A 14,591-nucleotide genomic window follows, 5' to 3' on the forward strand; every position below is an offset into this window, starting at 1 on the left:
CTTCCTCATTTCCCACATTCTTTGCATCTGGTTCCCCAGATGCTTCAGTAACAGGAAAGCTGAGGATGTCAGTAGTCATGCCTGATCTCACTGGCCTTTCCTCATGCTTTTCAACAAAATAAAACAGGGACTTAAGCCACAGTGAGGCACTGCATATTTCTGCTCTAAGCACACAGTCAGCACATGGGAGGGTGGGCCACAGTCATCCTAAATCCCACCAAAGTCCTTAGATCCAGACAAGGTCACAGCTCTGCACTGCTCCTCAAGGAATGTATATACCTCATTCTCTGAATGTTGACTTATTCATAAAACTGTATGACTTGATTAAATAGCTCATTCTCCACCTCTGAGGGAACCTTTGTTATCTGCTTGGAACACGTCCTTGCCTTCTGTCTGCCACTGAGGGAGGAGAAGCCATAGGGCTGCTTTCTCCCCTGTGAGTCTGGGGAAATGACCATAACAGCAGAATATTGCCATAAGCTTTTCAGAGGCTTTTTGAAAGATTTAGTTGAGATTCGTAAGAGAGCTCTGATAATATAAAACACTAAATAAATGCTAAAAGTTAACTGTTTTTAATAGCCACAGATTTAAGAGAGATCTTTCTTTCATTTACACACAAAGGTACAGAAATATCCTTGATTTCAAATAACCACTGTGCCTGCTGTGAGAGGCTCTGCACATGATTTTCATTGCCTTTCACAGAGAAAATAGGAACACTACTTTGCATTTATAGACTTTAAAACTAATTTGCAGACAATCAAGTCTTGAAACCCCCACTGTGATACAGGAGGTAAACATTATACCTGCTTTAGAGAGGAAACTAAGAATGAAAAAGGTTAAATCACCAAGTCTAAAGCCAGAAAGGAGACATTTGAGAAATCAGGCATGCTACTAAGGTCTATCTAGATGCACAATTGCTCACCTGTTCTTCTTACTGAACAGTTAACTCTTCTGATCTCAAGGCTCTAAACATCAGGGTGCACATGCCATATGGCGAGAGTGGCCACCACATTTATCTGTATTACTATGATATTTAATCTTCTGCAGATACTTCTGTTGACCACAGAGTGTGCCTGGAATTGCATGAGGCCATTTATTCCATTTTCTAACATGTGTGGCAGTAGAAAATTGTTGACGACTAAAAGTTAACCAAACATTTATTTTTAGAACCCAAGTCCAACGTTATAACTACCCATTTCTCCGACATTAAGCTGAGCTACCACATGAGAAAATTGCTAGAATGATAGTGTTTCCAGGGCATACTGAGTCACTGTCCAACATCTAAATTGGGAAATAAAATAATTTCTCAGCAACTGGCAGCACAGTGGGAGGCAAAGCTTGCAGGAACTCATCTTGTGTTGAAAAATCCAGGTTTTTACTTTAAAACAGGTTCCTCATCACTATGCACAGGTTTTTTTTTAATTTTCCAATGATAGAAAAACAATTAGGTTCCATGGTATTGAATTCTTTGCACGATCTAGTATTTAGAACAAGTACTAAGCATCACTACCAGAATTACAATGGTGATGACCAGGGAGCAGCGAGAGTAGCACCATGGAGATTTAGGAACATGTATCATTTTTTAATCTGATCCATCCTAGAGAAGTGCTGTGGTGCCTATCTGGAGGCTCTTCCTGACCAGTCTTTGGAGAAAGATGACTGTGAACCTCAACCCTGCCTACAGCAGGAATTCCCAGCCCAAGTGAGACCACCTTGGCTTGTTTCCTCAATGGCCCACAGAAATGCTAATGTGAAAGAGTAAAAAAGTCTCTGTGACAATGGATTTTTTGCCTTTTTTCATTTTCATACAATTATTTTTCCCCTTGGATGTGCAGGCTCCACAAAACAAATTTAAGCTTCTATCAAAAGGCTTTCCTAGATCAGGGGAGGTACAGCTCAGAAGTAATTTGCTGATGCTTGGGATTTGCACACTAAAAGCCACAGATCTCATGTCCAGTATAGCCTCTCTCCTCGAGAGGAGAAGCTGCCTATGCTCAGTTAATAATTAAATCCTAAATGGAAGCAGAAGGGTTGATGAGGGTGATGAAGGTTTACAACTTCATGTCTTTGTATACTTTCTAAAAGGAGAAACAGATGTTTACAACCACCATAAATTTCCATTCCACAGATCTCTTGCTCTGGTTGTTACCTTGGGGCAGTAACTTCCAAATGCTGTATTAAGAAACAAAAAAATTAATTATTTTGCTAGAAGAGAGAGTCTGGGGCAGGGTCAGAGGTTGAACACATTCCCTCGCAGAGCAGCTCAGAAGGCAGAAGACGGCATTGGAAAATCCTGCTCTAATACTGCTCTTTTTGCTGGTAACCAGGGTCTCCACAATTGCCAGTTCAATTGGAGAAAAGCCCTGGAAATTCTTCTGCTTTGTCAGCGACATAGTCTCAAGCAAATCCCTGTCTCATCTGTCAAAGTACAATCTGGATGCTTTCACTAGCATTAATTTAAATTTCTAAACAAACACCAGACCCTACCAACTTGTGTAATGGTGAAGAAGTTAATTTTATCTGAGATGTTTGGGTTTCCTCCCCTCTTTTGTCTCCCACTTTAAATTGATGCCATCTTGAATTTAAAAAAAAAAGGCCAGGGGGCATTTTTGAGTGCTGCTTGCAGATATGCATTTGTATGCTTTCCCCATATTTTAACTAACAAATAGGAGGGGAAAAAAGTTCATTTTGCAAGCAGCCTGCTGTGATATAAATAAAAATAATAGGTACATTCACAGATTTTGAACTTTTTTACAGCTGCTGCTGCAAAAAGCAATTTTAATTTATAACCACAGATTCTTGCAAAACATATAACGAAGACATAATAAAATGGAATGTTTATCCTGTGGCTCCCATTAGACCTCCGTTCGATGGTTGTAACTAATGACTTGTTTTTCCACTTTTGTATTGGAAGCCTTATTATTGGGCTGCACAGAGCATACCTTATTTGATTTCCCTAGCAAGGTCTGCACCTCTTGCTGAAGCCTGCAATTAGATGTTCATGAAGTAATATTAAAAAGCTGCATAATCACATCTGTGGTCAAAAATTTAAAAAAAAAAAAGGAGAAAAAGCCAGTAACAAGCCAGCTCTGTTTGTATAATATTATACCGAGTACAATAGACTAATGTTCACTCTAGTGCATGTGTCCTTTAGACTAACCACTTCTATCTGACAACCTTTTTTTGGCAACAGAACACATTGTACTTTTTGGATAATTGACTGTGGAATATAATATTGTTTATTCAAAAGCAGGTCACACAGAACTGAGCTTCCAGTTGTCTTTATCCCTCTACCTTTCTTATCTTCATTCTGTTTAAATTTATGCTGTATTTCTTTTAATTACACATATGGTTTTAATTGCTGTTCTGTATTTATTCAGTAGAAGGTAACCTGATGGTGAAATGGTACAAAAAGGTGGGAAGCCGAATTCAGATTTGAAAACTATATTTGGACATATTTATTGGTGAGCAACATCATGAAGAAACAAACACAAGCATGTACTCTCCCAACACCCTCTGGTACATACAGGCCATCTTTGCCTGCAGTACACTTCTTGGTACTGAAAAATCTACTAGAGAGACTCATCCACCACTTGCTCAGTGATCTGGAAATTCTACAGCAGCAAAAGGCCTAATTTTAAGCCTAAGTCTTGGAGGACAAGAACCCTGAGGGAAATGGATGTAGAAACACGTAGAAGTTGTGAAAAATCTAGATGATAGGAAATGCAGTTGAGAAAATGGGTTCAGGAGAGAGTTTTAACTGAAGTATTAAAATGAGGTCGTGCAAGAATTGATGTGTTTCTAAAGCATATTTTTGGGATGCAGCCTGTGGAAAGAGAGGTTATAAGTAAGTATTGCATAATAGGAAGGGGAAAGGATTTTGATGCAGCAAGGAACAGAAAAGCAGCCTTCTAACACAAGGTGGAGAAGGAGATGAAGGGCACCTTTCTGATGCTGATCATCAGATCAGGAAAACAAAATTGTCACCTGAATCTTTGAGTCTCTGAGATACACACAAAACAGAGGTTTACAAGAATACAAATGTTGCAGAACACTTCCTCACAGAGATTTCTTCTGTTGGCTGAGTTGGACTGCAAAATAAAAACCTCCAGGCTTCCTGGTGACAGCCTAGAAGGAATCCACCTTAGAAGGTGTCCACCTAGGTGACAGCCTAGAAGGAATTTACATATATACAGCAGCAATTTCACTGTGCACTTAGGCCATTTTTCTCCATGGAAATAGCATGGGTTTTTGCTTTAAGCTCTATCGCAGCAACAAGAGAAAAGAAGGTGATTCATTTAATGAACAACCAGTTCTTACAAACCTGGAGAAAAACCCTGAAAAAAAGATTCTTCAGATGTTAGCAGAGTCTAATTAGGCAATAATAGGATGAAAATTATGATAGCTAATCTGCTGTATATTATAGCTCAGGTGGGTTCCATTTTATTGATGACTAAATTAATCCTAATAAGTCGGGTTAAGTTACAGCCAACTCATTTGAGGAAATTTTGTTTGTTTGTTTAGAAAAATATTTAACTGGGAGGCCAAGTGATACTGACAGTAAGAATAATTCATCTGTCTGTGCTAAACCACACTGTGGAAAATCCTTGGTAATGCTACATTGATCAGCTAACACACAGCAGCTCTACTCTTCTAATTTGTTTTGTGTAGCTGACTTTAGATGGCCCATTTCAATCTGGACTATTTTGAGGAGCCATGTGAAACTAAGTCACTGCCCTATTACTGTGGATAAAGAGACATATGAATATTACTCTGCTACAAGTAAGATGTAGTTCATCTGATATTTCTTCCAGCAGAGAGAATACATTGTGTCTGGAACAAAGAAGAAAATGTGACTGGAAAGTTTAGAGCCCTTAAATTAATTCCCTAGACAAAAAGTTGAGGCATCATACTCATAATATCATGTTATGTAACTTGCTGTGGAGCCAGGCAGCTACTAAGTGAAATAGTGTAAGTTATAAAAACAAAATATTGTTGTGAAAACAATTTTACAGCTTTATAATTCACTATTACTTTCATTTACGAACAAAACTGTCAGTGTAATTGCAGATTCTGTTTGCCTTGCAGGAGTTCTTTCAGCCTGTGATGGGAAACCTCTTCATTTTTTTTTTAAACTTTTTTCCCCCAAAGGCTGCTATTAAATTTACTATGTTATCATGTTTCTTTATAGTTATTCAGAGGTAAATCTTAACAGGAAGGCCATTATGTTAGTTTAACACCAGAACATTTATGATGAGTAAATGTAACCATATATTAGCAACTGCTTCATACCATTATTCTTGGGTGAAACAAATATTATATCAACAGACGTTATAGACTACTTTGTAATCTTTATAACTGAATATCTATTTTTGGTGGGATCTTCGTGGCTGGCACTGCTCACTATGCACCATGATAGTTTTCTAACTTGCCTGCTCATTGAAGTACTAGACTTAAGAGCCTATCTATGCACAACCATCCCTATTCAGGGAAAAATTATTCATCTTTTAAACTGTTCACAGCCCCCTGCACAAAGTGGTGCTTCAGTAACAAACCATTACTATTTTATCTGTATGTGTGCCTTATTAAAAGCTGGATTAAGACGTTAAATATGGTTCACACAGGGCAACCCAAATACAAAAAGATCCACTCCAAAGGACATGGCCAAAGCAGGACATCACTCAAAACATCATCTATGTTGCCACTGTGTTGTGAGCATAGTGACTTCTCTCAACACTGGCATTACCATCGGGTCATAAGCCCAAAGAGTTTCACATCAACAGAGAAGCCAGAGACCTTCTCACCTCAAAGAGAAGAGCCACCAAATGACACCAGGATGCTTCATGTCTCCTTGTTCTGCCCAGCTCTCCTAATCAATTGGTACCTAACCTTGGACAAGTTTCTCTACCCATTCAAGTTCTGGCTTCATTGCAATAAACTTGACAATGACAGAGGTTATCTGACAGAAAAACAGCTTCCTCACACACTCTGGTGCTTTGGCTTTGAAAGAATTACAATGTGGTTTGACTCGAGTGTATTTTTAAATGGAAGGAACCAGCTCCTCCAGTAATCAGCAGCACCATCACACACAGTAGCCAGAGTCTGCCTGCAAATCAAGTGGCACTTGCTTTTATGGGTGCTGCTTTCTGTACTGAAAGTTGTAAGCCAGTAGCAAGGCCAACCATCCTTGTCACATCATGCTATAGACCAGACTGCCCTTTAGAGACCTGAGCTCAGGCAGCCCCAGGGCTCAGGCAAGCCCCATTGCCTGGAAACCAGCCAGCCTCCCTGTCTGATGCTATGCAAGTATACACTCACTGCATCTTATGACTCAGACCCAAAATTCTTATGTTAGCCTGTAACACGGTCTGGCAGGATCTCTCAAGGTAGACACTTGGTTATCAAGGGTTAACCAGCACAGAAGCAGAGCCCTTGATTAACTTCAAGGTTGCCCCATGCCTTATCATGTATGGAGGCATTGTCCTCAGCTTATTTTAAGAAGGAGCAAGAAAGAACATCCAGGTATTATGCCAAAAGCCTCTTTCTCAATTATTCCTCTTATATTTCTAACCCATTGTGGCTGACTAAAGGCTAAAGCTGCAGAAGCTGCATCCTGAAGCTGTAAATTTAAGTCGGTTTTTCAGTATGTGCTGACCTGACTTACTCCCGTAACTGCAGGCTCCCTGTTATCTTAAACTTCAAGGTAATTGTTTGGCAACTCTTTGTTTCACTATTTCAGGAAAACAATTCAAAGATATGATACCCAAGAGAAAAAACTGATTAATTGCTCTGTCATCAGCTGGTTCCTGCCTAGTATACAGAGTGCTTAAATAATAAAAATATAATACAAAGAGTAAAGTTCTCAAGTGAACATGTTAAGCGCATTTTGAGCCAAGAATTGTGCTCTTTCAAAAATCTGGGGTAAAAACCAGACTGTGCCATATTCCTGTAGTCAGGATAAGGACACCACTGTGCAAACACCTCTTTGCATCTCTTGCCAGCACCTATTCACCTGAAAAAACCCACAACAATTTTCATGCAGAGACTTATAACAGCTTGAAGAGGAAAACATCATTTTCAATGCCACAGTACCATAAGTCCTGAGCTTCTCATCTTATTGTTAGACACAACTGCCTTCTTTTCCCTCCTCCTCATTTTAACAGAAGCAACAGTATTTAATTCAATCCACCCAGAAGCAATGACAGAGTCAGCAGCTGATATACAGCTAGTGCTGGTTAGAACTCTGAATTACTGTTTTGTGAAGAATGTCAACATTTTGACATTTGTTGCTATTCTCAGGGTAGAAAGGAACTGCATATTCGTCTGGAAATTTTGAAATGTCACACTGAACTCACAGTTTCAACTCTAAATTTCAGAATTTCACGTTCTATTCCATTTCACATTGGCTTTCAGTCTTTTTTAATTCATTAAATGCCAAAGTAGAATATTTTAAATCACCCTTTTAAATTTTACTTTGGTTTGCTTTATTTGAGCATATTAAAACTATGGGAAGCCACTGTCCCACACTGACGGAAGACCAACTTCAATCATCATTTTACACTGTCTCTAAATTCCATCCATTGAAAATTTTTGATACGTGACTTTTGTGAAGACACTTGGGTGAAAGCGTAAAATTTTGGGTGAGAAGACACTTTGGGGGAGGCAAGCAATGCAAAGCAAGCTGCCTGCCTTTCTCCATAAGTCAAAAGCAACACTAGGAAGGCATATATCCCTGTGACAGCAGGAGGGAATCTGGTAGACTGCCTTTATTCATCTGCAGAGAAGGAAAAACTTCTAGTTGCTAAATTAACAGCAAACAGCAAGAGACTTAGTCTCAGTTCAAACGCAAGCATCGGAGGTGAGTGATGGCAGACTGTAAAAATTATTAAACCAGTGCAAGAGAAGTGCATCAGTTGTAGCGAAGGACACTGGTGAGCAGATGTTTCTGAGGTGATGATGAAAGTTCCAAGCGAATGTCTCCATCAGAGATATTATATCAGTGGAAAAACTGACAAAAGCTGTGTAAAACAAGAAAACAGTGAGTCCCTTTTGGGCACTACAAGCCACATGAGACCATGTATGGCTGGGTGCAGCAGGCAGCAAAGAAATCATCTCCAGCAGTGTGGAAACCACGCTGTGGCTGAGGTCCACTAGTCATGAGCAGCCACCACCACCTAAACCATGCCACAAGCATAAGCTGCCTCATTAAATCCTCCTGGTTTATAGTTGTCTCCCCACTTTTCATAGTGCTCATCTGGAAAGGTGTGCAAAACTTTAGGGCTGTCTGAAGAGGAGGCCATGCTCCACTGATGCCTCTACAGATGTGAATGGGGGTACTGCAATCCGTGGCTGACCAGGTTAAGGAATTTGGGCACTTGTGTCATGTCTGGGAGAACAGACACAGCTACCAAAGGGATATTGCTCTCTTTCTCCTCCCAGCAAATCTGCAGCAAAGAAACATGGCTTTGGATGCTGTACTAAATCAGAGCTACAAGACATTTCCGTCCTCACCAAATTGTCAAATGGCTCTCAAGAGATCAATGATTTTATTAAGATTTCCACCATTTTGGACAAGAGCTGCAAAGCTGTCTCAAATGGCTTCAGTGGTACCTAGTCTAGATGTTGAAAATATGAAAGGTCCCTTTAGGAAGGAATGTGCTTTCCAAAGCCTATGAGTAGAATTAGGACAATAGCTGGGCTCTAGGAAAAACAGATCTCCCAGAGCCACCTCTCAAATACACCAGGAGATACATGAGGCCCCTGAAAGGTCCACAAATCTACTTGGAATATATGATAGTATCTCAAAGATGTTCAAACATGACCAAAAAGAGTGAAAGGACCCAAAATTATTTGGAGACATGGGAACTCAACAAGGGGTTTTGGTGTCTTAACCAGTCCAGCACAGAAACATTTGGTGATAGATGAGCTGGTCAGTGGTGGGAGTTTACCAGTCCTGCTTTGGCTACAGGGCAGAATCCTGGGAATACTCCACATCAGAAACTGTTTTTGTCATATGTCTACTATAGACATGATAGTGCCAGAAATGAGCATACCTAATGAGCCACCTTGGCCTTGTGCCCTCTGCCCTTTGGGAGAGGAGAAGTTAAGAGAGAGGCTTCAGATTTTGATTTTGTCTGAGCAGGCACAGCAAGAGCATGAGAGTAGCCAAACGGTCTCACGAGAACTCTGTTGCTGCTCCTACAAAGGTCCCCATCACCCTGAGATTTTTTGACTGTTGAAGCACATGAAGGTTTAAATGAGGACATGCACTGCACCAGATCATTTCCTAACTAGGACTTGGGCACTAATGCTAGACAGACACTAATGCATGACTCTCACCCCATAAGTGGCCCAAGGACAGAATGCAGCATGGAATTGTGTGTGAGTAAAACTCATTGTTTTCAGCAGGCTTTAAGAACCAGTACAGATTATTTGCTGTTCCCATACCAATCCAGATTTATTTTGGATCAGCAGCGACTTCAAGATGATTAGTACACAGCAAAAAACAGAGAGCCACAATGTCATGAACCTCTTCCTAGCCAGAATGCCAAATAGAAACCTTTTTTTTTACCCTTTAAAAGCATGAAACAAATTTAATATAAATTTTTGCCACTCACAGTGATGAATCATGGTATATGTTAGAATTAGGGACCATTACCTTTTAATCTAAAATGGATTGGCTGCAACATCCTCAATAATTTGCGCACAAACTGTGTTCAAGATTAGGCATGAGCTTTTCTGAATACATTTAGAAATTGTTTGATACTTTAAAACCCTTCCCTTGCAAGAAGAAAAATTCCAAAAGGTCATCTTATATTTTGTGTGATTTGTATTAATGCTTCTTACCCTTTCTGTTTCCTTAACTGAAAAGTCTCAAACCAACCTTGAAAAGGCAAAACACAACCAAATGCAGAATCATGTGTGTGTGTTGGAAAAGATGTTAAGATTTACATGATAGCCAAGTCAAATTAAAGTGACAATTCTTCCTAACAGATATCTGGCTCTAACACAGCCTTTTTTTTCCCTTTTAAATAAAATAATTCCCAAAGTTGATTTTATGAATGAGTTATTCTGCAAAGGAAGAGAAGAGCATGTGGCAAGGCTGGACAACACTGCTTTAATGCCAAAGCCTGCCACCAACATATCACAGAAGATTTGTAAGCTCAAAAGTGAAATAGGTAAGAAAACAGCTATTTAGCAGGTTGGAAGAGAAAGAAAGTTTCTGGAGGGATTTATCATCAAGCAGATAATAGTCTGTTCTGCAGAAGAATTGAAATTATTTTTTATAGAGGTACTTATGAAATATTTCTGTCTGTGTATTTGCAAATGCCACGTGCACACACACCAACATGTATATATAAATATATATAGGCATACATGAAACCCCCAACATGAGCTAAATTAAATTGTCCCTCCAGCTTTGTAATGCAAATGAGACTAACAGGCTTGTGCTGTTTGTGGTTTGAGATGATTTGTGTTTCCATAGAGATGCTGACTGAACTACAGTTTTAAATTTTTTTATATATATAAGCCTACTTGTATCTATAAAAGTCTAAATATGGATCTACTATACCTCAGCATTTCCTCAGTGACTCCACTAGAACCACAACCATTTACATCTGTTAAAGCTATGTGCAAATTTTGTGTCTTTCACTACTTTTCTATCTAAGCTCTGTACCAAGAACCTGCAGAGCTGCGAGTTTATTGCTTCTCTCCCTGCTTCAAAGGTTCTTATTAAGGAAGGGGAAGAAAAGAATAAAAACAGTTTCTTAGCTGCTCGTAGATAATATTTTAAAGCCTTCTGTAATTTCTTGCCCTCTCTAAACTGCCTCAAGAAACATCTTTCCCTTTCAAAATTCCCACTGTCAGGAAACCTGAAATTCAGGGAAGACCATCTGTGTGCTGTTAGAGAAGGAAATGACAAATGGACAGGCTTTCAGTCATGTATCAGAAGCTTTTTCCCCTTTCCCTGTGAGCACTCACAAACTCAAGAGCATGGATGTGCTCAGACATGCCAAGGTGGGCCTGGGCAGCAACAGCATCATTGCCTCCCTACCTCACCCTTTGTGGAACCTCAGCTCGTCATACACAGTGAGGGCCCACAAAGCTAAAACACCTCCCAGAGCCACATTAGAGATGGCCACCAGCAGAAGTGACAAAAGCCAGGCAGGATCAGCTTGGGCAGAGAAACCAGGCAGACCCACTTTAACTTTCTATTTCAAACTGACTTCACTTTATGAGGTCCAGGCACTTATTGAAGTGGATGGGGACCATCTGGTGTACCAACATCAGAGAGGAAAACCAGAGCCGAGCTCTGTGGGGACTCATTTCCATGTGGTTTCAGTGATAAGTGATCTTTGAACAGCGACACACCAGAGGACAACCTCCGCAATCACTCTGAACCACAATCAAAACCAGCCTCTCGTGTACCTCCCATCTGCCTGAGGACCGGGAGCATTAATTGTTGAACCAGGGATGTCCCCAGTTATATGAAGCAGCTCACACCCAACCTCTCACTTCATCTTGGGAGTGCCCAGAAGAAAATGCTCCAGTTGAGCGATGCCTTACAGAGGCATGGCCAGGGAGCTCATGGGCAACAGCAAGTCACAGGGACAAAACCTGCCTCCCTCCCTCCTGTGGGCTGACACCATGCTTCCACACGTGACACCATCTCACTATTTGAGGCTAGCAGTTTCTCTAAGCCCCTGCAGAGGCTCTTTTCAAAGCAGATGGGAGTTCCCCATTTCCAGCTTTTAAGAAGCCATATGTAGGGAGATCTGCCCCACACCCCTGACAGCACCACCTTCACCCCCACCACCTTTCAGGGAGCATCCCAAGCCACGTTCTGCCATGTGGCTCTCGCAGGAGTGTCAGTGACCACTGGTATCTCTTACCTTCTGCTGCAGGGTGGGCGGCTGCGGGGCCAGCACTGGGTCAGTGATGTAGGTCTTCTTCGTGCCCGGTGGCTGGTAGAGCCCAGGGGGAGCCTGGCCCATGGCATTACTCGCAGGATACGCCGGCTCGGCCTTCCAGGAGCTCTGCGGCACGTAGGGCGCCTCGGAGCCGTTCCTGCCGCCGTAGCCCCCGTAGTAGGGGTCCTGGTAGCGGCCCTGCGGGGGCGCGTAGCCGTAGGCGGGCTCCGCGGGCCGGCCGGGCGCAGGGCCGTAGCCGTAGCCGGGCCCCTGGGGCTGCGGCGCTCCGTACTGAGGGGCCGTGGGCTGGCGGGACGGCGCGGAGCCGTAGGGCTGGCCGGGGCCCAGGCTGCCGTAGTGCCCGGGCTGCGGGCTGGGCGGCTGGTAGTGCGGGCTGGGCTGCGCCGTCCTCACCTGCACGTTGAAGGCCGGGCGGCTCGGCGTGGAGGCCGTGGCGTAGGAGGCCGGCACCGGCTGCGGCTTCAGGGTGCCAACCGGAGTGACCGGGATGGGCGCTGGCTGCCCCGGGCCCTTGGCAGTGGACTTCTTGGTGGCGGTGAGGGGAGGCTGGTTGGGGATGATCATCCGCTTGTGGCCAGTGACAGGAGTGGACACGGATGGGGTGGTGGCAGCGGAGCTGCTTGAGGTCCCCGAGCCCTGGAGAGCAAGGAGAGAGACATGGGGTCAGCAGGAGGGGCCGCTTGGGCACTGGGTCAAGCAATGAGGGTTGAAATGTGGGTTTACAGAAACATCTCCAACTGCTTAGGAAAGCAAGAGTAACAGGGCCACACATTATAGAATGGTAATAGCAACCTTCCCCTGCTCTGACAGAACAGGGACGGCACCGCAGCAGCAGAGCAGAACTGCCGTGCATGGCATTTCATCTCTCCTTGGAGGCTTCTCCTCCGCCTCCAAACAAACAAACAAATTAAAAAATGATACACACACACACACAAACAAAAAAAGGGAGACTCGCCAGAGGATAATTAGGGAAAACCCCATGCATTCCTGTGGAAATGCGGCTGTTTTGAAAAAGAGAGAAAATGAGATTATAGTCTCTATGGAGACATGAAATTCCTTGGGTCTCTAGATCACTTGTAGGGTTCTGCCCCAATACAGGAGCTCCTTTAACTGTGCAGGAGGCAGCAGATTGGGATAGCCTGCAAACAGGACCCAGGCTGTAAGAATGAACTCCGATCAAAGCAAGTCACTGAGGTGTCCTTACCCTGGCTGTACCGGTTGGACACCTGGAGTGACCCCAGAAAAGTTAAATGCTACAAATGCTCCATTAAAGGGCAGAAAGTGGGTCATGGTTTCCAAGAGCTTCAGAAGTCAGCTCCTACCATGGCAGCCATGTAACCCTGCACTGGTGCCCCAGGCACTGCAATGCTGGCGCAGCCAGGGAAGAGGATCACAGCAAATGCTGCTGCTTCCTGCAATTTGGCCATGGAATGAAGCTTTGTCGCAGTGACGCTCTCTAACAGGCATCATACATCCTTCAGTTTAGTGTACTTGTTTGTTTGGCTTACCTCACATTTAAATGTTCAAGAACACCAGTGTGAAAAGACATCTTTGTTGAAGAGCTAACAGTGTCAAAGTTTCTGAAGAACACTGACCAATACTCTTTATGTCTTTTCACTACATCAAAGAAGAGTAAACTTGGATTTCTAGAGTTTGGGATTAGGTATAATTTTTTGTTTTTCTATTTTCCTTTATTCTAAAAGAGTACCTGAATTTTATGCCTTCTACAGAGAAATGCATTAAAGTGAAGACATGCAGTTTGACTGCACCTAACACCATAGTTATATGAGGTTATTATCTCTCATTCAAACTTCCTGTACCAGGCTTGATCTCATCCATGATCTGCTTGATAATCTACAAGTTCACAGCAGCCCAAAGGCAGCCTTTACCCATGCTTTTGTGCACTCCAAGGCATATGACACCTTTAATTGACCAACTTGCACTTGTCCCCAGGTGTTCCCATTTATGCAGGCACCCTGACCTCCACCTCCTGCTCCACCTTCTTCCCAGGGAGGGCATGGTGAGGACTCTTCAGGACATGCACAAGCTGTCCTGGGGCCAGGGAAATCCTGTGCCTGGTCAGCAGGTGGCGGCAATTAATTGCTGCCAAACCACCCAGAGGGGGCTGGGGTAACTTCAGCCACCTTGAGCCTCCAAGGGTTCCAAACTCATCCTCTGTACGGGGCAGGAGAAATTAATCCTCTGAGCAGGGTGGCTGTGTCCTCCAACATTTGGTAACCACCTCACACAAAGAAAAAAAAGATAAGTGCAACCCACTTAGCTTCTAGAGCACAGCCTACAAGCAAGTCTACCCAAGGGATAAGGAAGCTCAACCACCCAACTGGCAGCTCTTCCCTGGTGATGTGCAAATACTTTTTTGCTGATGCACTGGTAAAGACCTTACTCCTGCAATCACACCTTCAGGGCAAACCTCCCACAAGGAAACACTATAAATCAGCAAAAAACCCCAGGCAAATAAGAGCATCAGTCTGTTCTGAGAGGTGTGAAAGGTGTGTATTCAGAAGTGGGGAATAATAAGGCAGCAAACTTCTGCTGGAGGAAAAACATCTCAATGTATTCACACCCTGACCTTGCTAACAGATCCATGACAAGGCAGCACATAGACAGACTGAAGAGATTTTCAAACTGAGAGCAAGG

General features: G+C 42.8%; 1 protein-coding gene across 12 annotated transcripts in view; it reads right to left on the minus strand.

Moving 5' to 3' along the window:
- LPP (LIM domain containing preferred translocation partner in lipoma) overlaps window positions 1-14,591 on the minus strand; it is a 326,612-nt gene that overhangs the window by 102,614 nt on the left and 209,407 nt on the right. For all 12 annotated transcript variants that reach the window (XM_021536843.2, XM_021536840.2, XM_021536845.2 and 9 more), the window contains one exon: window positions 11,895-12,569. In XM_021536843.2, coding sequence (XP_021392518.1) covers window positions 11,895-12,569 — 675 coding nt within the window. The remainder of the gene's footprint in view (window positions 1-11,894; window positions 12,570-14,591) is intronic.

Source organism: Lonchura striata, chromosome 10 (assembly GCF_046129695.1).
Source record: "Lonchura striata isolate bLonStr1 chromosome 10, bLonStr1.mat, whole genome shotgun sequence".
In the NCBI taxonomy this organism is placed as follows: domain Eukaryota; kingdom Metazoa; phylum Chordata; class Aves; order Passeriformes; family Estrildidae; genus Lonchura; species Lonchura striata.